Here is a 24120-nt window from a genome sequence, read left to right as displayed (position 1 = left end):
GAATTTCCAAAAAACCGGAATATATGTTATAGAGCTTTATTAGAACATTAGATGTCCCAAATTTCAACTTTCTATCTTGATTTTTGACCCCCAAATTGTAAAAAATAGCTCCAACATGCATAGGGCATGGTGACGTCATAAGCATTTTCGCGAATTAGAGGCACTTCTGAACATCGCATGTGAAAACAAATGGCACCACTAGATTCCTGGGACAAAGCTCGTCTAGAAAAGTGCATTTTTATGTCAAAAATAAAAAGTTGAAAAATTGACTTTTTTCTTAGCCCTCGTTTCGTTATGTATGGTATAAACGATTTTTTATGCTTTCAATGCACACTTATCACCAGCACAGTGACTTGGGGTCACATATACCCATTACCATCGGATTTGGCGTGAAAAATAAGCCATAAAACATGTGTCGCACGCCCATGTAGCAGAAAGTGAAAACCGTGACCTTTCGTGACCTGACCTGACCTTGACCCGTACTTAGTATGACCCCTATACGCACATGGTACCTTCACTAGGTCTTTGAGGTCATTTGTGGTGAGTTTCGAGCAGCAGCTATCGATTCCGCTGTCCGTAAGCCTAATCATGCAAAACCCCTGAATTTGAACTTTGACCTGACCTTGACCCGAAAGTTGACCTCAATCTTAAAATCTTAAGAGTGCTTTGGGAAGGTCTCGTAGAGACCTTTCGAACGCCGCCTCGCGGGGCTCGATACGACCATTGGTTCTCGAGATAACAGGGGGGGGGGTCGGATCCGACCCCCCCAGGCTGATGTGGGTACGGAAATAGCCCAGGCGGTGACGGGTTAACAAGAGAAAAGCGATTGTAACTTCCTAAAAGAACCGAGGAGTGTTTGAATGAATCTTGCGGGAGCATAATCTTTGGATGCTGATAGGCAAATTAGTTGCTGCGTTCTTTTCTTTTAAGGCCATAGTAAATACCTTTTTTTACAGAAACACATGTCTGGGACTTCAAATGTGTCAGTATATTATTCGCCATCATTCGAGCATGGTTTCATTTCGCCCATTTTTGCCAATCCAGAAATGTTACGACAAATAAGCACACGACCGGGTTGCCAATCTCATTATTTAGCAGGGCATCACTTTTGTTTGAATGAGTTCGCGACGGGCAAATATTCACAGATATTTGCATCCAGTGCCACTTGTACAGCGAGAGTTAATGCCATATCCCTCCATGAATATGCATGGCTCGAAATAAATGAGAGCCAAATGACAATTTTGTCACCCTTCAGTAGAGTAGAGCACCATTCGAATGAAACTGTGAAAAAAAAACTCAACCTCTCGTAGTCGCCAGAAGGCATACTAACTACAGCAGCAGACGAATAAAAAGGATCTCTACGAAATCAGCACCGTATTCAAAACAAATCCAATACCAGACGCTGTTTCTTAGCTCAGACTTTGGGTGCTGCCCGAAATCAAGATTTGCTATCCAAAGCCAGATGAATATTCATACACTTTTGAAGATAATTCAATCGCGTGCCACAACTGGAAGAAGAAATTAACGATTCATGATATGCAACGCTGAATAAACAAGACGTGTCAGAAAATGTAAAATAATGAGGACAAGCCGGGTGACAAGGAGAGTGCTCCGGGCGCCACCGCCGGCCGCCGCGGCGGACAGGGGGCCGCTGGAGCGTGCTGCAGACTCCCTCCCCGTCTGCTAACACCTCCTCATCAGTGCGGAAAAACAGCCGGCACCGTGTAAAACCACCGGCGACACAGGCCAGGGTGGCTCAGAGATCCGCGGCGTGGCTGAAGTCGCCGGCTCTGCAGGTTAACGTCCCCTTCCCTGGGTTAACGTTCCTCTTCTCAGCTCGCATGTAGGAATTGTTGAACACGAAGGTCCAAGATTGGGCGAAAATATCTGTTCCGTTTATTGCATTGGCAATGAAAATCGTTTGAGGTGTATAAAATATTTGCTGTCAAGTAAGGACGGCTGCGACAGGTATGCACTTCATCTGAAACGATATTCAATAAAATCTGGGGGGAGGGGGGCAAAAAGTAATCACTTGAAACAGCAAACGCGCTACATTGCCAATATAGTGACTAGGTAAAAGCTAATGATGTGAATAAGTGTGCCAGCTATCAGTAACTATATCAGCTTCACGTCGGAGCGCGAATCGTCTCTGTGGGGTCCACTTATCATTGTTACCAGGGGTTTAGAAAAAAGATACTTTGAATTTAGGAAAAACAAAGAGGTTAAACCTTGTCTCAACACCAGGCTACAGTAGCTGAATAGTGTACGGGATCTGTTCAAACTGCTTGGGCTTTGTAAAGGACGGATGCTTCTCCCTCCCGCGCACGAAAAGTTGCTTGCATATTTCGAAATATTGCGGACTCGAAAAAAGATTTGGTATGCCAGCGAGTGAAGCTCCCAGCAGCGTTTGTTTACGATAGGATACATGAGTTTGAACATAGAATGTAGATTGCTCAATGCGCACAGTTCGGTTTCACGTAAAAATCGCACTATCCCACCGGTCTATCTAGGGCGCTGTTCGGTCGCAGTTTTTTGTCAGCAGGCTGCGAGCATGCTGCTATTTCTTGGCTTCTCATTGGTCGAATTCACGTGGTCTATTATTTGACCAATGAGAGCCAAAGAAGCGCCAGAAATAACTTCCTTATATGGGAAAACCGACAGCATGCTGATAAAAAAACAGCGACCGAACAGGGCTAAGACCTGCCATACACACGGGGCTGAGTACCTACCGTCACAGTCGGGGACAGAGTGCGTCCCCCGGGTGTCAGCAGCCCTTCCCCCGGTACCCCGTTCACCCTCCCGTCCGCTCTCGGGGATCGCCCGGATCGGGCCCGCCATCGCCGGATGCCCACCAACTTTCGACTGTTAATTATTCGGCTCCGCTTATCTCCTTATTTATTGTCCTGTTTAATTGCATTCGATCGCGTCCGTCCGTAATTAAGGAGCCGGGCATCTCACGCTCGGTTAGAGCGTCGCTACGCGCCTGCCAAAACACTTTTTCGCTGGCGTGCGACACGAGTAAATTTTCCGACGTAAATTGGGTGGAATCACTCAGCGTCGCCGGCAATTTTTTTGGTTTAACTGCCTGTTACCCAACCGCGAAGGTGTAAATCATTGAACAGCCAGGACGAATAAACGAAGCCTAACGCCAAAATAAATAGAATAGAAAATGCTTCGAAACGAATTAAAAGACAAAAGTCTCTGCAAGCTCCATATCGCATGCCGCATTGGTTTCCATTCGTATGTTGTACTCGTAGAGTGTAGACTGTAGCGTAAGGAGGCGTGAATTCATAAACACCTTGATGGCCTTCGTTTCTAGATTGTCCTCTGTGAAATCAGTCGTGCCCGTTCCATACCACCCCTATACCTCCGTGTCAGTCCCTCCTTCCTCTCCCCACAGCTCATCTCCCGTCCCGGACCCACTCTTTCTCTCTTCCTCTCTCTCTCTCTCTCTCTCTCTCTCTCTCTCTCTCTCTCTCTCTCTCTCTCTCTCCCTCTCCCTCTCCCTCTCCCTCTCCCTCTCCCTCTCCCTCTCCCTCTCCCTCTCCCTCTCCCTCTCCCTCCCTCTCTCTCTCTCTCTCTCTCTCTCTCTCTCTCTCTCTCTCTCTCTCTCTCTCTCTCTCTCTCTCTCTCGCCACATCAGCCCACCCTCCGCGCCGTCTATAACTCACGATCGCAATACGCGTTCGTTATCTATCTGCATTAGCGGCCCCCTTGTGGCTACGAATGTGGAGCCGGTGGCGGCAGCGGAACCAACAGCCATCCGACTGGCGCGGCGGCGGCCAGCGACGACGCTACACGAACTCTGCTATAATGTTTTCACCAACGACTCACCGCTAATGGCAAACTCGCTAATTTACATTAGCGGGAACGACGCACGGCACCATTCGGCCGCGCGTCGAATACGTCGGCACCTAATCCGCGTCGAGAAGGGCCGGAAAAACAGCGCCTTTGAAATGTGCCGCCCTGGCAGCTGCCTTTGGTCTGTGCTGGGGTCGCATAACGCACAGGAATGGAGAGACGCGACGGCACCGGAAGTCAAAGGAAAGCGATGGAAGGGAAAGACAGGTTGAGACCCAAACAGGGCGTTCGAGATCAGCTGATCAACAAAACTGCCGTATATGCAGAGCCCGAGTCACAGTTCCGGACAAATTGAAAGAAAACTTACGCATAAGTTATGGATATAATAATGAATCAATGGCAAAGAGACCTGCCGGGACCATTCAACAGTCAGTCCGTCGAAGTAAAAAACATCATACTACAATTGTCATTTGCAAAAGCCAGACATTTCCTTCACAAAAGAAACAAGACGCATCGTGTTGCTCGGAGCACCGGTCTACCCAGAACATCAAACCCCGTCACTAGTCCTCATCACCACAGCACCACCGAGCCTATACGGTTGGTGTGTCACCAAGTGCCGTATCGGAGACAGCCGGAGATCTCTCTGTCCACCACCCCTCTCTCTACAGCCCACCAAGAGACCCAGCCGGCGGCCGACCACTCTGTCAAATGCAACACGTAATGACGCGGAAGACAGTTCATTTCGCTACAATTGACTATTTGCCCGGTAATTAGTCGGCCGGGGAGCGACTGGGCGGCTGGATTCGCTGCCGGCCGGCCCGCTCGGCCCAATATGGCCGTCTGAGCGGACCCGCACGGCGATCACGGAGGAAATTAAACCCGACCGCGGCCCGGGAGCAGCCGGAACGATACGTCCTCGGACCCGGTGGAATGACGCTCTGCGAGTTGGGTCAGTGACGGCTCTGACATGGGCCAGTCGGATTGGAATAATTCCGTGTCGCATTGACAGGTGGACTAGTGGTGGCTGCCAGCGAGCACCCGTGTCAATAGAATTGCCAGGAAATGCCTGTTCTTTGCAACCGTGTCATCCGTGCTGTAGTTAAACACCAAGAGCGAAACATCTTAGTGCCAACTCAGTGTCGAAGTTGGGCATTGTCACACTAACATTTGTCATTCCATGTGAGGTCTCCTATCGCTTCCGGTGAGAAAAGGCCTTTGCGATACAATCGTGCCCACACCACGGGGCCCGGTCAGTCTAGCACCCCACCCGACGCCGGCGAAAGCCCGGTGGCATTCCTCGACACTTCAGTCGCGTCTCTAACCGGACGCCTCCCCCAACCCCTCAGGATGACTATCAGCGAAATATGGCTATGAAGGGAACGACCGCTCGAGCTACTTAATTGGACGCGATATTGCCACATCTGGCCGGGTGGCTGATGGCAACGGCGGCTTGTGATTAACGTGGCTCTCCTGCGAGCCGCGCCACAATCACAGTTCGGAACACATAAACGGTCACACAACGCGCTGCACAGAAGGCAGTCGCGATAATTACAGTCAGGAAAAGCGCCCGTATAAAGAAGCCAAACCAGCGTGGAGGCGCATGCGTATCTCGCGATGCATTGCCCATATTTCTAGGTGGTTACACAGTACGAAGCAGTACTACGTTGTAATACATTGACTGTATTTTAAAGGGCTACCGAGTACGAATTACATTGACGACTATAGCTGGCCATAGCGGTGGTTGTCTGTGCAGTTTGGCGGTGTGATGTACAGTCACCAGCAGTTGCTACCCATCACCCTCGGACGGCGGGGGAGCAAGCTACCACCGCCCCTGCGAGACTAGCGCCGCCATGCGCCAAGAAGTGGAAACACCACGTGACTGAGGCCACGTGAGGGCAGGGTCAAGTGATGGAGGGGCGGAGCATAGTAGCTTTTGCGCCCGACACTAACTGAAATGCGGCGCTGTGATTGGGCGCCTTAGCATGAATGAAGCCCCGGCGCCAGAATCAGCCGTTCGCCTTATATGGAAAGTGAGCCTTTGCGTTTCACTGTTCTGTATTGGTTTGAGAGCCACGGCACCATACGAATTGTGAGCCCCTTTGAACGGGTCACCGCCCGAGGCACTGAGGCGACGGCTGTGCCGGGCAAAGTCTAGCCTGGTGGGAGAGGTGGGCCAGGGAAAGTGCGATCGAGCAGCCACTGGGACGTGGATTGGTATTATCCAACCGCGACAAACGATGTCAGTAGCCTCTTCTCGTGTCATAGACAGTGTCTATGACACGAAAAGCTAGACAATGTGGACAGTGCCCAATCAAAAGCTACTAGACGATCCAGTTAAGGAGTTGGCAAGGTAGCCAGACCAAATAAAAAGTTTTTAATTCGATTTTGGTTGACAAATGACATACAAGCCCGCTGTGATTGACCAAAAAAGGAGCTGAACAGTTCATACAACTTCTAAAAAGCTCAACGGTTTAAAAATTCAAAAGTTAAATGTTAAAATTCAGCCTGCATGTAACATTATTAAACTCTGGTCCGGCGCTGGCAGGAAGCTTATATTGCCGCTTGCAATTCCACTACGTTGTAATATAACCAATTGTTCTGTGAGAGCAGCAACTGAAAGCCCCGTTGAGGGGGGACGGCGGCGCAAAACGGTCCCCTCTCTCCTTTTAAGTCGATATCTCCTAAAGTATAGCAAATGTCGGCACCAAACTTTCAAGACCCCTCCGGGCATCATTTTTACACCTTGTGACCAAATTTTCCAGAGCTCTTATGAAAGGTTAGTCACAAATGACGTCAGAGGGATGCCATGTTTTGTCATTTTCGACCCAATAAAAGATTTAGCGGGGAGAGCTGTCACGCTACAGTTTTGAAGATAACGAAAAATATTCAAGATCAAAAAGATGTAAAATAAACAGCGCTACCGAACTGCTAACTCTTATCTCTAAACAAAAATTGATTTTGACCATCAAAACTATAGAAGTATAACACCCCGAAAATACCAACAACTTTCAAAATTAAAACTGAAATATATGTTATAGAACTATCTGATCTAGATATCTTAAACTTAACTCGCCAAACTTAAACTCGATAGCTCCATTTTTAGCAAAGTTATGGCAAGAAAGCTACTCAAAATTTATTACGTAAAATTTTCAAATTCAATTTTTAGCCGTCACAGAACACACAAAGCAAGCCAAAGACTATTGGATTTCCTGTGATGAGTTGCATCGAATAGATACCCCTTTTATGCAAAATATCAACTTTGAAATTTGACCTTCTTTGACCTGACCTTGACCTGACCTCCACTCACGCCGTCTACGGCCGTCTAGCTCACACCATTGAATTTTAAATGTAAAATTGGCCATAAAACATGTATCACACGACCCTAGCATAGTTGGGTTCATATTGTGACCCTAAGTGACCTGACCTCTGTGAACTGACCTGGCATCAATGACATCTTTAGGCAGCATATGTATTAGACAACCAACGCTCCATCGATGTTTTTTCGATAGCATGCGTTTTATTTGATGTGTTAACTGACTGTAACGCATTCCTTAGACTAAATCGGTGAAAACAATGCGACCTTTGACCTGACTTGTGACGTCATGGGTTGCACCTAGGTCAACGAAACCTGGTAACATGGTAGTTCCCTGGTGGGGCTATCGAACGCTCTTTGAATGTTTAAAATCGGTCGGTAACTTTCCGAGATCTCAGGTGGAGGGCGAAACGGCTGCACCACCCGATCAGGTGGTAGGGTCCGCCAATAGCCCAAGGGGGCGCGGAATATTTATTCACTCATACAGTGTCATTTATTTTGAGAGCACCTTTCTCACGCCATGACAAGGCCCTCTCGTAATAGGAAATGAGGAGAGTGTTTTCACGCCTCCTTTTGCACGGCTCTAAGTGTCATTGAGCTATCAACTGTCAGCGGTTTTCGGACAATGAAGTTCTTAGTTCTTACTGAATCCAATTTTATTTCAGACGATTGTCACTGTGCTAGTTTTCACTGTGCTGCGTAACGGGGAGAGCACCGGGACACCGTGCCCCCTCTGATTTTGGCGTTTCTTCATTAGCCCTATGAGCGTTGCATGGAAATAATAGGGCCAAAAGTGGGCAGTGCCCCCCCCCCTTAATTGAAGGTGTTCCGCCGCTACTGCATCCCGTCAACGTGGGTTTATCATAAGGATGCTAAGATTTAATTTCCAATCCGAAGCTGTAACGATGGAAAGCAAATTTGCATTTTACATGTGAAACAAGCTGACACAACTAAATATTTCCTCTCTCGCTCCCTCTCACTGATTTACCAATTGCCCTCTTTCTCATTTTACCCTCTCTGGTTTTCCTTTTCAGTTTTCTCTCTCTCTCTCTCTCTCTCTCTCTCTCTCTCTCTCTCTCTCTCTCTCGCTCTCTCTCTCTCTCTCTCTCTCTCTCTCTCTCTCTCTCTCTCTCTCTCTCTCTCTCTTCTCTCCTCCCGTCCTTATCCCTTCCCTCCAGTCTTTCTTAGCTCTCTCTCTCTCTCTCTCTCTCTCTCTCTCTCTCTCTCTCTCTCTCTCTCTCTCTCTCTCTCTCTCTCTCTCTCTCTCTCTCTCTCTCTCTCTCTCTCTCTCGCGCTCTCTTTCTCTCGCTCTGTCTCTCTCTCTCTCTCTCTCTCTCTCTCTCTCTCTCTCTCTCTCTCTCTTTTTCTCTTTTTCTCTCTCTCCCTCTCTCTTTCTCTCTCTTTCTCTCTCTCCTCTCTCTTTCTCTCTCTCCCCTCTCTCTTCCTCTCTCTCTCCCTCTCCATCTCCCTCACTCTCTCTCTTTCCTCACAATATTCTCGACTGTCACTGCGTTGTAGGGCTTGTTTCCAGACAGGTCCAGGCGCTCCCACTCCGCAGGCCCCAGCCCACACGGCCCAACCGCCCAAACACCCTCCGGCGGATGACCTCTGACCTCGGCGACCTGACCCCAGCCGACCGATCGCGTCCCTCTCCACGCCTCCGCCCCGCTTCCCCCACACAGCTGCGTAGTAATTGTAGCGTGTGCAAAGGTCACGTGACATTATTTACTTCTGCGGCTTGTTCGGCTGACAAGAGATGGCACTAGTGGTCTGTGGATCAGAGGCGGGACTAGGTTCTACGACTTCTTGGGGCACACTTTAGGGCAGAAAAGAGGTTTTTTGGCTCCCCATCCCAAAATGCTTCGAATATACAAAAACAAGTTAGATATTCGAAAATCGGAGGACCAAACGGATCGTTTGACGTATCTTGCGCGACTGAGAATTGATCGGTCTTCAAACTACTGAACAAAAACGAGGTGATTAGTAGCAAGTGCTGGTGACTGTACGCTCTGAGGCGCAGTCCGATTGCAGGGCCACACATTGAGCAGGGCCTCCCGGGGTGACCGGGCGTGTGAGCTCCGGCGGGCGGTCGGACCCCACGCCGCCGCTCCCCGCTACCCGGTTCACGACAGACCAGATATCGATCTGGGCCCCGCTAACACAGCACGAGTTCGATATCTCACGTGAAATACGCCGCTCCTGGGCAGTATCGAACCCCGCGCCACGGGATCGCTGCAGATGAGGTATGCGGCTGACGGAACTCATTCACGTCTGCCTGGGAACGGCACACGGGGGCGAACGCGGCGCATCCAGGCCGGGGCCCTTCTATCACATCCAGGGCCCAACCCTTCACAGGAAAGTACCGGGCAATGTCCACAATTATGGGCGTGGAGGTATTTTACTAATTACTACCCGTTTGAAATGATCAACAAGGGCTACGTGGTTTTGGTGTGTTGGTAGCTGCATCCCAAACCATCAGATAGTTGGATTCCAAAGAGTTGCCTCAACATCCGTCACTCACAACCAAACGAGAGAAAAAAACGACGTCCCAGTCCGTTCATCCAACACTGCGTCCCCGTTCTGTGCCTCTCCCCGTCGCCCTCTCCCCGTCGTACTCACGTGCAGGTCAGTCGCGGCTTGCCCCCCTCGTACAGTCCATGTTTGCCCCAGCGAGCGGGCAGTTCCACCACGGTGACGCCTCCGGGTCCGATCAGCGCCAGCCGCTGGCCAGCCGGCGATACCAGCAGCTGGGTGACGGCGCCCAGCGGCCGGCTGGTCAGCAGCAGTGTCTGGGAACGGCAGGGGACGCGCGCGGGGTTAGGCCAGGTCAAAAGCGGACAGATAAAACAAAAACATGAGTAGGTGAGGTAGGGAAATTGATGGAAAGGCACGCTTTATATTAAGTGAGCTGTCCGATATTACTGTTTTCCAAAGATCTTTGAAATATATAAACATGTTACACCCACGGCATATGGTGTTACCATTCGTTGTTGCCCCATTAGTTCACGGCATCAACTGCCTTTTCAGTTTCTATTTCTCTTTCTTCTAACGCCGACCGGTGTGTGTGGAGGCGCCTGGCGGCGGCCAACGTAACCTACCGCCCCCTCCTCCCTCCTTCCGGGCGACCGCTGGGAGCTCAGTGCCCGCGGCGGATATTATTTCTGATGACCAGCGGCTATTGGGGATCACAAATAGATGGCGCACGAAAATGAAATAATAGACGACAAATGGCCCCCTATGAAAAGTTGAGCAGCTTACGGCCGGTCGTGGACCGTAACGGATCGGCGGCCCCGCACGGCGGGGAGTGACCGGCGGGCGCGCGCCAAATCCGCACCGGCGCCCAATAGCCCACTAATATGGACATTTGTTACGTGCCCGGTTAATCGAGAGGAGGCCGTGTGGTGCGGCGGAGGCGGCGGGTGGAAAGAAACTGCGCCCTGAATCGCACTCGCGGCGGTTCAGCAGAGTTTCAGAAAGTAGAGGTGAGAGCAAAGCGCGGGATGCTGGTCAGCATTCAAAATAAATAAATAAATGGAATCGTTCCTCTATTGCGGCACAATAGAGAAATCATATAAGAGAACCGTCATCTATTTGTCAAGATATTTAAACAAAATTATTTCCGAACAATAGTATCCATCGCATTCGAATCAGCAATTACACCAATACCTATTATCGGATTGCTTTGCGTGACATAACATTGATAGACCCCAGTTTCACGACCTAAGCGTCTATTGTCTAATCCGTACAGGAAAACTTTGGTTACATTAAAACTCGATGAAGAGAGCAGATCGCCAAAGAGACCCAAACACACTGCTTCATTGAATCCACACCGTACAATATTTCCCGATCACACCGATCACTGTCCGAGGCCCGAGCCGCCGTCATTAAATAGAGGCAGGTGATCAGCCCATCAATACATCACAGCTGCGCGTCTCCCAGACGGAGGCCGGTTCAAATCCCGGCGGCGCCGTACGTCACGCCAAAAGACGGCACGTGCCCGGCTGATCATGACAAATCCGGGACCATTGTCTTTTTATCATTCTGTCCAAACAGAACGTGAAGGTATATTACGTCGGGAGGGGGTGTAGCGAGCTCTGATAAAGACCGTAACGCGGATTTATGGGCACGCCACAGAGGGAGCAGACAGAGGATGGCCCAGCCCGCAGAGACAATACAATAGGTGCGACAGAGCTCCGACTCTTGCTAAAATGTGGAATCAACTGGAGACACGCACTATGCAGCGCCGATGCAGATTTACTCGTATATCATTGGTTACATCATACCTGGCGAGCTAGTCCGGAAGAAGAATGAGCAGTGCACATGACACACACACGACCATCGCATAACAAGCTTTACGATACATTCATGATTTAAACACTTTATCAATCAAATCCAAATACGAAGCCCGCTTTTTTTTAAGCAAATTCAATAATTTAGAACCAGAAGGTTGTGGGTCTCTCATGACTATTGCGGGTCCCTCAAGATTCAGCGAGGTCTCTCAGACTCCTGTGTAGGAGCCTCAAAGAGCGTTTCGGGTAAACAACAATCTATGAGAGATGTTAGGACTTTCGACCTCAATGTAGGGTACCCTCAGAAGCCGCTGAGGGTCCTAGGAGACCGACCAGCAATCAGCATGAGCCCTCAAATCCCAGTGTAGGCCCTTCGAGTTTGTGCCGGATCTTACGCGGGGACCTCAAAAGTGAGGTGGGACCCTCAGAGGCACACTTGACCCCTCAGATGCCGACTTTGGGCCCGCAAGACCTCCGTATGTTGCCTCAAGACCAAGAGCTATCAGATCGACGAGTCTGTCTTCCAAAGCCCGAAGACCAGCTAAGGTCCTCAGAAAGAAACGAAGGCAATCATCTGTCTGAGCAGAAATCGCCACGCAATTTGAAATGTGGATCGCTCTTAAATGTACAGTCCACAGCAGAAGTAATGTGGGGTTTCAGTCATGGTTATGTTCTGCTTCTGAAGCTTAGGAACGATTAGCCACTAGCCAGACTGTAACTGCGTAACAGTTGTATCTGACTTTGGTTTCTCCTCATTTGCAGGTTCGCCAGCCATTGAATGAGTGCTAATTGAGCTGGGCGGCTATTTGTTTGTTTCTTTGTTGCGCATTGAGCGACTGGGAGGAGTGACTGTGGAGACAGCACACCGTTGTCACTCGAGGTACCTGGAAAGAGTACGTTTCTATTTTTCTCTAGTCATTTCCGTTGTATCGTTCGTCGCGATTTGGCTTCACCATGTGTTAATAATTTTTTCGCGCTATCATTCTGTTACAAAGTACAAGCGTACTGGTTTCGATTATTTATCATGCGTTTACCAAAGTTTCGATTGAACGTTCGCCACATTTTCATGTGTCACATTTAACGCGAAGTGTGTATGTGAGTGTGAATGTGTGCGCTTTATTGCTGAGAGAGCATTATTTTAACCCATTTTCTCATGTGTGTGATTGACAGGTTTTTACGGTGACTGGTGTTACCAACCCAAGGTTCTCTGTCATTACCCCACATTACTGGATCCCAATACATGTGCCCTATCCCAATGCATCCAGTAGTTTGAGTTTGATTGACGGTGGTGGCGGAGGCCGCATCAGTAAAAACTCTTTCATCGGTCAGTGACCATACTACTAACAAACTAACCACGACCCGCAGAGTCAGAATTATGCTTCTCATTATTATTTTTTCCTCAATTACCTCAGTAGCTAGAGCTGTAGCTGTCCCCCATTAACGAGTCAACCAACAAGGAACCGAACATGGAGGGAGACAGCATCAGTGAAGCGCGTGGACTTCCAGGTCTCACCTCACAACGTGGAAGACAAGTAACGCTGACTGAAGAAGGGAGACAGTTCCAGATCGACATCAAGCAAAAGAAGTACCAGAAGGATCTGAAGGAGTTGAAGAAGGGTGTCGATATCATCAAGAGGCTGGAAGTGGCAGGTGAAGAGGAGAATGAGACGCTCAAAGAAGCATACATCCAGTGGAAGAGAACATACATCGATCTGGTCCAGACTTCCAGTGAGCTGCAAGGTCTTCTCTCTGAAGTTGATTTGCAGCAACACCTGTCAAGACACCAAGATGTGATGCCTGAACTCAACACAATGAAGGCCGAGATGGAAAAGAAACTGGAGCCTACTCACAAGACACAAGAAGTTCAGCCATCAGTCGCATCATCAAGGTGTTCTGTCCGATCGAAGATCAGCCTTCTGCGACTTGAAGACGCCCAGAGAAGAGCGGAGCTAGAAGCCAGAGCAGCTGCCGCAAAGAAGCGACTGCAAATGGAGCGTCAGAAACAAGAGCTGCAGTGGAAGATGCAGGAACTGGAGCTGGATACTGAGCGTGAGATCCTGAAGGCGAAGCAAGGGGCTCTACTGAAGTTTGAAGAGGAGGAAGGAATGTGCGCACCCGGGATTCCCATCCAGAGGAGCAAAGAAGAAGAAGACGCGATGCGTGCATCAGAGCTTCCCGTACCGAAGAGCAAGCTTGAAAAACAAGAAGCCTCAAGCAAGATAGCTGTGCCCGAGCAAGCAAAGGCGTGCAAGGAGTCTGAGACATCCAACGATCCGAGCCCTTCGACTGCGGCCGACGTTCTCTCCAGCTTGGTGAGCGTCCTGAAGGACCAGAACAAGCAGAGCCACCTCCCGCTCATCGAACCAGGCGTGTTCTCGGGGAGCATCGAAAAGTTCCCGCTCTGGTTGAAGGCATTCGAGACGTACGTCGAGCACCGAACGTCAAGTCCAGTGGAGCGCCTGCACTTCCTCAGCAGATATACGGAAGGAGATGCTCACAGCGCCATCGCCGGATTCCTGCACCTGAGGACAAGTGACGCCTACGTGAAGGCCAAGGAGAAGCTCGTCGCTCGGTATGGGAACGACTTCCTCATCGCCAGCAGCTACCTGAAGCGCCTGAGGGAGTGGTCGGCAGTGAAGTCCGGGGACAGTAAAGGACTCCAACGACTGGCAGACTTCTTGGAGCACTGTCACATGGCGTCTTCGGCCATCCCAGGTATGAGAGCGCTGGATGATCCTCACACGATCCAGATGGTACTGAAGAAGCTCCCTGTCTATATCGCGGACAGGTGGAAGCGCCTCGTCGACTCCAGCGTCTACGGACCGACGCCGCACTACCCAAGCTTCGCTGACTTCGTTCAGCTCGTCTCTACGGAGGGGCGTATCGCCTGTGGTCCGGTGAGCAGCGGCGCGCAGTCTGAAGAGAGCCCACCTGTAAGGAACATCCGTGGCAAGGCGCATGCGTTCACATCAAGCCACAAGAAGTGTGAAGCGTGTGGGCACCAAAGCGAGGAGCAACGGGCCACCCAGCAAGTCACGACCGCACGAGCAGTACGCCGCCCGTGCGTCATCTGTACCGAACCCCACGACGTGCACACATGCAAGAAGTTCATGGCCTTGCGCCTTGACGAGCGCAAAGAAGAGGTCACGAAGAAGAGGCTATGCAGAGGGTGCCTGAAGCCAGGACACATTTGGCGTGACTGTCGAAGAAGAGATAAGTGCGACAAGTGCCAGATGTCGCACCCAACGCTGCTGCACGATGACAAGCTCATGAAGACGACAGCGAGCGCAGGCAGTCACGACAAGACAAGTAGCGGCAAGCAGCATGGCGGCGACACACAGGTGAAGGCATCTTCGCTGCGATCTACCGCTCAGAGCACCGGGGATGTCGGAGTGTCCAATTGCCACACTATGATAGTTCCCGTGAAGCTGTATCACGAAAATCAACCGGAGCAGCCCATCATCACCTACGCTCTGCTGGACCCGCAATCGGACGCAAGTTTCGTGACGGAGGCCCTCTGCGACGTCCTCCAGCCAGAGAGTACAGAAGTGGAGCTTCAGCTAAGCACATTGAACGGACGCAAAATCGTCAGGTGCTCGTCGGCGTCCGGACTGGTTGTGGAGAGCTCGGAAGGAGGACCGGCAGTGAACCTCCCTACGCTCTACTCACGTCACGAGATCCCAGCAGACCGAGAGCTGATACCCCGACGGGAAACGTGCCTCAAGTGGCCGCACCTTCGCCAGGTGGCAGAGAAGATGCCGGAATACCACGCAGACGCAGAGATAGGACTCCTTCTGGGAGTCAACTGTCCGCGCATCATCAAGCCCAGAGAAGTTATTCCCGGCGAAGAGGACGATCCGTGGGCCGTGCGTACGCTTCTCGGATGGGGCATCGTGGGATGTGTCAGCGAGGGTGAGCCGACGGGATGCTTCTACGTTGGCACAGGTCAGGGAAAGAAGATCCGTGGGCCGTGCGTACGCTTCTCGGATGGGGCATCGTGGGATGTGTCAGCGAGGGTGAGCCGACGGGATGCTTCTACGTTGGCACAGGTCAGGGAAAGAAGATGTGCCACTTCGCATACCGGACTCGAGTGAAGGATGTGGGCCTACGGCAGGTCCAACAGGTCTTCGACAGCGGCTTCTTCGACCAGAGACAAGAGAAGACAGTGTCGCAAGAAGATCAGCAGTTCATCAAGATGATGACCAGCGGCATGCACCAAGTGGAAGGAGGCCACTACGAAGCGCCTCTTCCGATGAAGGACGAGAAGACAATGCCAGACAATAGGGATCTCGCGGTCGCCAGACTGTCTCAGCTCAAGAGGAGGCTCCTTCGAGACGAGAAGCTGCGCGACGAGTACACAGCTTTCATGAGCGATCTTCTCTTGAAGGGATACGCTGAGCCGGTTCCGGACGACGGACAGATGGAGACGGGCATGATCAACTATGTGCCACATCACGGAGTCTACCACGAGAAGAAGGGCAAGTTGAGAGTCGTGTTTGACTGCAGCGCGATGTGCAAGAACGACTGCCTGAATAGCCACCTCCTCCAGGGCCCAGACGTCAACAACGACCTCACTGGCATCTTGGTGCGGTTCAGAGAGGCCCCCGTGGCATTCAGTGGCGACATCGAGGGCATGTTCCACCAAGTGCGCGTCAACCCAGAGCATCGTGACCTTCTCCGGTTTCTCTGGTGGGACAACGGAGACCTCAACGAACAGCCTCGAGAGTACCGCATGTGCACTCACCTCTTCGGAGCCACCAGTTCTCCAGCGGTCGCTTTGTTTGCTCTGAAGAAGACGGCCGCCACGTACGGAGAGGAGTTCTCGCCCGAGGCCGCGTCCCTTGTGGAGCGGAACTTCTACATCGACGATGGAGTGGCTTCAACGAAGACTACGGAAGAGGCGGTGCAACTGATACAAGACGCGGCTGGTCTCTGCCTGAAGGGGGGTTTCAAACTCCACAAGTTTACCTCGAACGACAGGGACGTCTTGAAGACACTACCTGTGTACAGCTTGTCCAAGAGCTGTCAAGCTGCGCTGGACGAGGAGCTGCCTCTCCCGCGTGAACGCGTCCTGGGACTAAACTGGGACATGGATGACGACGCGCTCTGCATCGACGTGACCCTGCCCTGCAAGCCGGCAACCAGAAGGGGCATATTGTCATCTGTGAGTACGATCTACGATCCTCTCGGGCTCATCTCTCCGTGCATTCTTGCGGCCAAGAACATCCTGAAACGGTTGTGCGTGGACAAGTACAGCTGGGACGACTTGATTCCGGAGGACATGGAGCGAGAATGGCGTCTCTGGAAAGAAGACATAGAGCGCCTGTCCACACTGAAGATCCCACGCTGCTACGTCACGACGGAACTCGGTGAAGTTGAGAGATATGAGGTCCACCACTTCTCGGACGCGAGCTACGACGGATGTGGGCAGTGCTCGGACCTCAGGACCATCTACAAGAACGACAAGATCACCAGCATGTTGATAATGTCAAAGGCCAGAGTCACGCCTGTCAGAGCCGTGACGATCCCGCGACTGGAGCTGGTGGGCGCCCTGATGTCGGCGAAGGTGAGCTCTTTCCTCAGGAACGAGCTGGCGATTGGCGACTACCAGGAGTACTACTGGACTGACAGCCGTGCCGTGCTCGGCTACATACGGAACGAGACGAAGAGGTTCCACGTCTTCGTCGCCAACAGGGTCGAAGACATCAGGCAGCTCTCGGAACCGTCACAGTGGCGCTACATCGATTCGAAGAGTAACCCAGCGGATCTTGCGTCCCGGGGAGCAAGCGCCAGTGAGCTGCTGATCAGCAGTCTGTGGTGGCATGGCCCATCCCTACTAACAGTGAGCATTGAACTCCCAGCCATGGAAGAAGAGTTCAACGTACAGAGCGACGACCCTGAAGTGAAGCGAGCTTCCTTCCAAGCCGCCATCTCGAAGCCACCAGAAGACGAGAAGAAGCTTCCAACCGACGGGCGACAGAGAGACCAGGGCGGCGACACAGAAGAAGATCGACAAGACGTTGCCGAATCAGACGATCAGCGCGATGAGCGATCACCGGCAGGACCCGTGCGAGGACGCGACCGACTACAGGGAAATGAAGACAACACACTCGCGAAGCGCCTGAGCTACTTCTCGAGCTGGCACAGGGCGAAGAAAGCTGTGGCTTCGTGCCGACGCTACACGGCCATCCTGGCAAGTAAAGCAAGCTCGAACAGAAGTGTGGCCGGCGCAAGAGTCTACACCCCAGTCGAGAGAATGACAGTGGATGAGCTGCTTCAAGCTGAGCAAGTGATTTTGAAGTCAGTCCAGAAGAGCGCCTTCGAAGAAGAGCTCACAGTGCTGAGGACGCAGCAAGAGAACAGAGACGACGAAGAACATGCAGACCTGGGAGAGGGAACCAAGAAACGCAGAAGAAAGAGTGACAGAAGGTGTCGGACTGTGAAGCGCAGTAGCCCGCTGTACAAGCTGGATCCCTTCCTCCGAGCTGACGGGCTAATCTGCGTCGGAGGACGGATGAAGAACAGCACTCTGCCGAAGGAAGAGGTCCATCCAGTGATACTTCCGAGGAAGAGCCACGTGACGGAAGTCATCGTGCGAGAGTGTCACGAAAGGACGTGTCATGGCGGTCGCGGCTCGACGCTGAACGAGCTCCGCGCCTCTGGGTATTGGGTGATTGGTGGCCGTTCCGCAGTGAGCAGTTACATCTTCGACTGCGTCAAGTGCAAGAGACTCCGCGGAAGTCCGCTGACACAGAAGATGGCCGACCTGCCACCGGAGAGAACGGAGCCAGCCGAACCCTTCAGCCACTGTGCAGTCGACTGTTTCGGGCCTTTCAACGTGAAAGAGAAAAGAAGTGAGGTCAAGCGCTAGGGAATACTCTTCAGCTGTCTGGCGTCCCGCTCCATCCATCTAGAATCGGTCAACTCACTCTCTGCCGACTCTTTCCTGAACGCTGTCAGGCGGTTTGCTTGTCGGAGAGGACCCATTCGCAAGCTGTTCTGTGACAATGGGACGAATTTCGTGGGAGGTAAGAACATGCTGGAGGGGGCGCTGAAGGAGGAGGATCATGTCAAGATCAGAGGAGAGCTGCTCAAGAAGGACTGCGACTGGTTCGAGTTCCGGTTCAACGTTCCGATGGCAAGTTCCATGGGAGGGGCTTGGGAGCGTATGATCAGGAGCGTGAGGTCGGCGCTGACTCCGCTGATCATGGCTCATGGCCACACACTGGACGACGAGCTGTTCCGGACGTTGCTGACAGAGTGTGAAGCGATCGTCAACAGCCGTCCGATCTCGTACTTCAGCGGAGCGCCGGACGATACTCTCCTCCCCCTGAGCCCGAACCAGATACTAACACTAAAGAGAGCAGCCGTGCCTTATCCCGGTAGCTTCTCCCAGACCGACCTGTACGTGCGTCAGCGCTGGAGGCGTGTCCAGTTTCTGGCGGACCAGATCTGGCGACCGATGGAGGCGTGAGTTCCTGCCGACCCTGCAGGAACGCCACAAGTGGGTGCAACGTCGCCGTAACCTGCAGCCCGGAGACGTCGTGGCCGTCGTCCACGACGACGAGCCGCGCTCACGGTGGCCGCTCGGCCGCATCGTGTGTGTGTACCCGAGCGCCGATGGACTGATCCGCAAAGTGTGCGTGCGAATCGGTTCCAGTGACTACGACCGGCCGGTGAATCGCCTGATTCTCCTGCTGCACGACCGGGAAGATTCCCAGACGGGGAGCCACGAGGCCCAGTGATCGATGCGCGTGAGAGACGCGCAGGTGTGAAAGTGAACGCTACCGACGCTCAGTGACGCGCGCGCGCGCGATTCGATATCCCGGAGGTCACGTTTGGACGAGTGCGCGCCGTTCGCGATCGAGGCTTTATAAGTCTCGGTTTCGACTCGGTGATGAATGGTGTATCCGAGGTAGCAGGGTACATCCGTTCGTACGTTTCCGTGTGAATCGTCCGCGTTGCTGAGTGCCCTTGCCCCGCGGTGGCAACCGCCGACCACGTCAGATGGTGTATCTTTCTTGTGTTACCACCAGGTGATGCTGCTACAGAAGATTGTTTTTGATTTCGTGGATGAGAGGATTGCAGGAAATTTGTGATCCACAAATTTGGGGAGCCATGTAACTGCGTAACAGTTGTATCTGACTTTGGTTTCTCCTCATTTGCAGGTTCGCCAGCCATTGAATGAGTGCTAATTGAGCTGGGCGGCTATTTGTTTGTTTCTTTGTTGCGCATTGAGCGACTGGGAGGAGTGACTGTGGAGACAGCACACTGTTGTCACTCGAGGTACCTGGAAAGAGTACGTTTCTATTTTTCTCTAGTCATTTCCGTTGTATCGTTCGTCGCGATTTGGCTTCACCATGTGTTAATAATTTTTTCGCGCTATCATTCTGTTACAAAGTACAAGCGTACTGGTTTCGATTATTTATCATGCGTTTACCAAAGTTTCGATTGAACGTTCGCCACATTTTCATGTGTCACATTTAACGCGAAGTGTGTATGTGAGTGTGAATGTGTGCGCTTTATTGCTGAGAGAGCATTATTTTAACCCATTTTCTCATGTGTGTGATTGACAGGTTTTTACGGTGACTGGTGTTACCAACCCAAGGTTCTCTGTCATTACCCCACATTACTGGATCCCAATACATGTGCCCTATCCCAATGCATCCAGTAGTTTGAGTTTGATTGACGGTGGTGGCGGAGGCCGCATCACAGACTACAATGAAACTTTGAATGTAGCTTATATGTATCGTCACCCTTGCAACTGCAACTTTAGCTATTGACATCTTCTTTTTGATCACTCCGCATTAAATAATCGCCAGTCAAAGCCAACCGTTGAGATTGGTAAAACCCTACATTACTTTAGCGGTGGGCTGTACAATGCAATGCAATACAAATGCAATACACCCTCAAAGGCACACCTTGGCCATCGGCGACCTACGTAGGGGTGGTCCTCAACAAAGGTCGATGCGGGGTCATCAGATGCTTGACTGGCATGGGCCCCTCGACGCCGATGGGACCTTCAGAGGCCTGCATGGAGCACTTGAAGCTGGCGAAGGCCCTAAAAGGTCTGTCAAGGGAGTAGGGACCTTAAAAAACTGCATGGGCCTTCATAAACAACAACAGAAGAAAGGAGTTTAACGGTCGACACGAGAACTTAGACGCCTGTGAAGGCCTTCAGAGAACTAACCCTGGGACCATTTGGATCCCAGTGAGGCCGACATACTTTTGCGAGGTCAGTTACGAACGAGAATGGATAACTTGTTTTCCCGAAAATCCAAGGGGTGCATTGCATGGACCGTATTCGTGCCAGCACTACCGATCTTTGGAGAACTCACAGCAAAAGTTTGATTTTAGCTATTTTTAATCTTTTGTCAATTTTCCTGGATCTCCTCATCCTGTTCTAGCGACTAAATTCACGGTTAGAGGTGAATGTGATAATTTGTATCCACTTCATCTTCAGCCCAGTCAGTGGTTGGGGGAAAGGGTCAGGGAGGGGGTTGCAAGTCGAGTCCTTCCTTAAACGAGGGCTCTCATACTCTGCTGGGGCATGTGAGTCTCATATATCGAGCAACTGAGACAAGCCCAACCAACACTCTAAAATTCAATGACACCAGAAATGAGACCGAAGATGCTTATTCAGGCAATTCCATTAAAATTTCACAATCACACCACCTGAGAATACATGGGATACTTTTTAGCCAATGTTAATGTCCAGTATTTCTTTCCATTCTGATGTTTGGTAGAGATTAAGATGCAGGATTTAGTTCAGGTTTGACACATGACTATTTGACATGTTTGATCATCAGCACTTCAGTTGCACTCCCTGTCATATGCCTATATAATTGCCAGGATGCTTCATATAAATTTGAATAAATGCAGGAAAATACTCAATCAGAATTGCTGATTGAGTATTAGTCAGCAATAGATACCTACACTAGTATACCCAGTAGGGGCTGAGGGGGAGACACACATCATAACACTGAAGGTTGCACATTCATTTTTGAACTGCTATGCAAATAATCAAATATTGTAACAAAGTGGATCTTGAAAGGGGAATACCACTTGCAGCAACAAGTGCTAAAAAGTCACAGAGAACATGAGAGTGATTCAGCAGATAATGTCAAACATTCCATACAATTTTTTTGGGGGGAGAGGAGGGAAAACAAAAAACAACAGAGCTGGAACAAAAAGAGAATACAAGATGACAATAGAGACCCATCTAAGTGTCAACAGAAGTTAGAACCTGAAAAAAAATGGACTATGATTAAGTTGAGGTCAAAAACTACCAAAATGTTGCTAACTATTACAATTCTTACAATAGTGTATTTTAACCCTCGCCCTGGCAGGGCATTTTTCATAACACGGCCTGGCAGGGGGGGGGGGGGGATCGATGCGACCACCCCTCGCGATTGGCTCCTATGGCACCTAGAAACACCAAATTTGGTAGGTAGGTGGGACCCCTGGAGTTCTCGCCCCTGTGCAAATTTGGTTGCTCTAGGTCAATATTTAGGGTTTTTTTGGGGGTGTATAAATGTAGAAATTTCGCTAAAAACAGGTCAAAAGTTTTTCGCTTATAACTTTTGATCTATTTAAGATAGAGCAAAAAGAAAAGCACCAGTGAATTCAGCACGTCAAGGCGCGTCGAATAATATACTTTTTAGCTTGCTTAAGTGTACTTAAAGTTTTTCTTAAATTTTAAGTAAACTTAAATTAATAAATTAAGTTCAAGTTAACCAAATTGCATCATATCGCATATCATTCGATTCGGCTGATCACCAGGAATACAATGATACCATTTTTAAGCTCTAGCGTCATTATGTGCCAAGTTATTGGCAAAAACGTAATTTGACCTCAGTTGACCTCATTTGACCTGACCCATGGATAAATACACCAAACAAAGAAGCACCAAGTGACCTGCTGTTATGTACTGTGGTTTCAAAGCACAAAAGTGATAGAACGATGCAGATTTCTCCAGTATTTTCCGAATTTAGTATTTTCCCATAGACTTAACATTACGACGTAATGACCTCTAACTGACCTCAGGTCAGTGACCTCAAAAAACCCGAACTATATATTATACAACTCGGTGAACTTAACACATCCTGAAAGTTTGAAGGAAATCAGTCCAAAACTGTGGGTTGGACAGGTGCAAAAAGAAAATTGAAATTTGACCATGACCTTGTACCGGTTTTTCTGACCTGGTGACCTGACCCAAGGTCACCCGGACCTGAAATTTTCAGATCATATGTAAAAAGGTTGCCCCATAGGCTGTACCAAATTTGGCGGCGCGGCGGCTGCACGCCACCGTTTTTACGCTATCTTAGAAAAACCTTAGGGGGGGTCGCATCGACCCCTCCTGCCAGGCCGAGGGTTAAAAAGCTGATTCCATTTTATCATTAATGCTGCAAAGCAAGAAAAGCAAAGTTAATGACTAGCTGACTGCCATCTGCCAGCTGCCAATTTGTCATGCAGTATGGTGAGCCAGATAGACCTACCTGGTATTCAGATTCAGTTCGACCAGAACTCTCGTAGTTCAAATTTATAGCATGTACTGCTTGCTCACTGAAATCCCAGAAGAACAAAAACTGCCCAAAAATATCGAGTAGATCAGCGGGCAGAGCCGTTGTTGAACCTTCACCAGAAACGTTGCGAAGCTTACTGAAGATCTCTGAATTCTTCAAACCCTCAATCATTGCCGGGACTAGCTTCATGTTGCTATCAATTCAAAATTCTCTTGTGGTCACTGGCCTGCCCTTTTCAAGTTTTCAAACCACACCCCGAGGCCGAAACCGAATATCAAAGCCAGGGTATATTGATCTAAGCTGCAGCCGAACCCGGAAACAGCCCAGACAAGTAAGCTGAATACAAATTGGGGCTGAAACCACGCACGAAGACAAACAATTGAATTTCAGTCAATCTCACTCAGTCTCTAATTTCATGGGGTTTAATTTCAGTTTTCAGTCAGAGACCGCGTACAGCGCACACAGTGCCTTGGCGCAGAAATCAAATGTTTGCCTTTGCGAATCTTACGATTTGACCGGTCGCGTATTTACAAATTGCAACCGAGCTCCGCCGTAGGGTATTTTATTTCCGCCGTAGTGTATTTCACTTGGGGTATTTTCTACCATACATCTGCCTGAGCTTGGGGTAATTGCAATTTGTCGGCGACGTTCAAAAATGATGCACCTTTTTTCGCAGTATAGGTTATCGCATGTGCATATTTTTGCCTTTTTGGTTGCGCTTTTCCCTCGCCCGTATAGAAGGAGGCGTTGAACGGACCACATCGGTTTTTCGTTAGTAACTCAAGTAAAAACTGTCCGATCGCGACGAAACTTTCAATACCCCCGATTTTATCAATTTTACACCTACCCTGAAAATTTCATGACCGTGACCCAAATGACATTTGACCTGTGACCTATTTCTCGAGACCATGTTTGGCCCGAATCGCGATTCGGCGTATGTCGGCTCGCATTAGCCGCGCGTTTGCAGTCTTTACGTGGTTTCAAGCGTTGAAACATGTGATATGATGCTGGTCCTCTGCATGAGGGTGGGTGTCAAGGTCACCTGAAGGTCAGGTCAGCTCAATGACCTTTGTTGACCTCGGTTCACTTTTTCGAGTTTCACATGTTTCTAGGCTAGTTTTTGGAGCTGATTTCGAATTTAGCAACCATTTGAACATTACAGGGGGTGTAACGAAATTATCGGGCACCTTTC

General features: G+C 50.3%; 1 protein-coding gene across 1 annotated transcript in view; it reads right to left on the bottom strand.

Moving 5' to 3' along the window:
* LOC122364894 (nucleoporin 88-like) overlaps positions 1-23449 on the bottom strand; it is a 49365-nt gene extending 25916 nt beyond the window's left edge. The window contains exons 1-2 of the mRNA XM_043335696.1: positions 22902-23449; positions 9734-9903 (exon numbers count right to left, since the gene is read on the bottom strand). Coding sequence (XP_043191631.1) covers positions 9734-9903; positions 22902-23117 — 386 coding nt within the window. The 5' untranslated portion in view covers positions 23118-23449. The remainder of the gene's footprint in view (positions 1-9733; positions 9904-22901) is intronic.
* Between the last annotated feature and the right edge of the window lie 671 nt (positions 23450-24120).

The sequence above is a fragment of the Amphibalanus amphitrite genome, unplaced genomic scaffold (genome assembly GCF_019059575.1).
Source record: "Amphibalanus amphitrite isolate SeventyFive unplaced genomic scaffold, NRLGWU_Aamphi_draft 000706F_arrow, whole genome shotgun sequence".
NCBI lineage: Eukaryota > Metazoa > Arthropoda > Thecostraca > Balanomorpha > Balanidae > Amphibalanus > Amphibalanus amphitrite.
The sequence above is the reverse complement of the archived record's forward strand: the minus strand, read 5'-3'. Positions and strand labels throughout refer to the sequence as shown.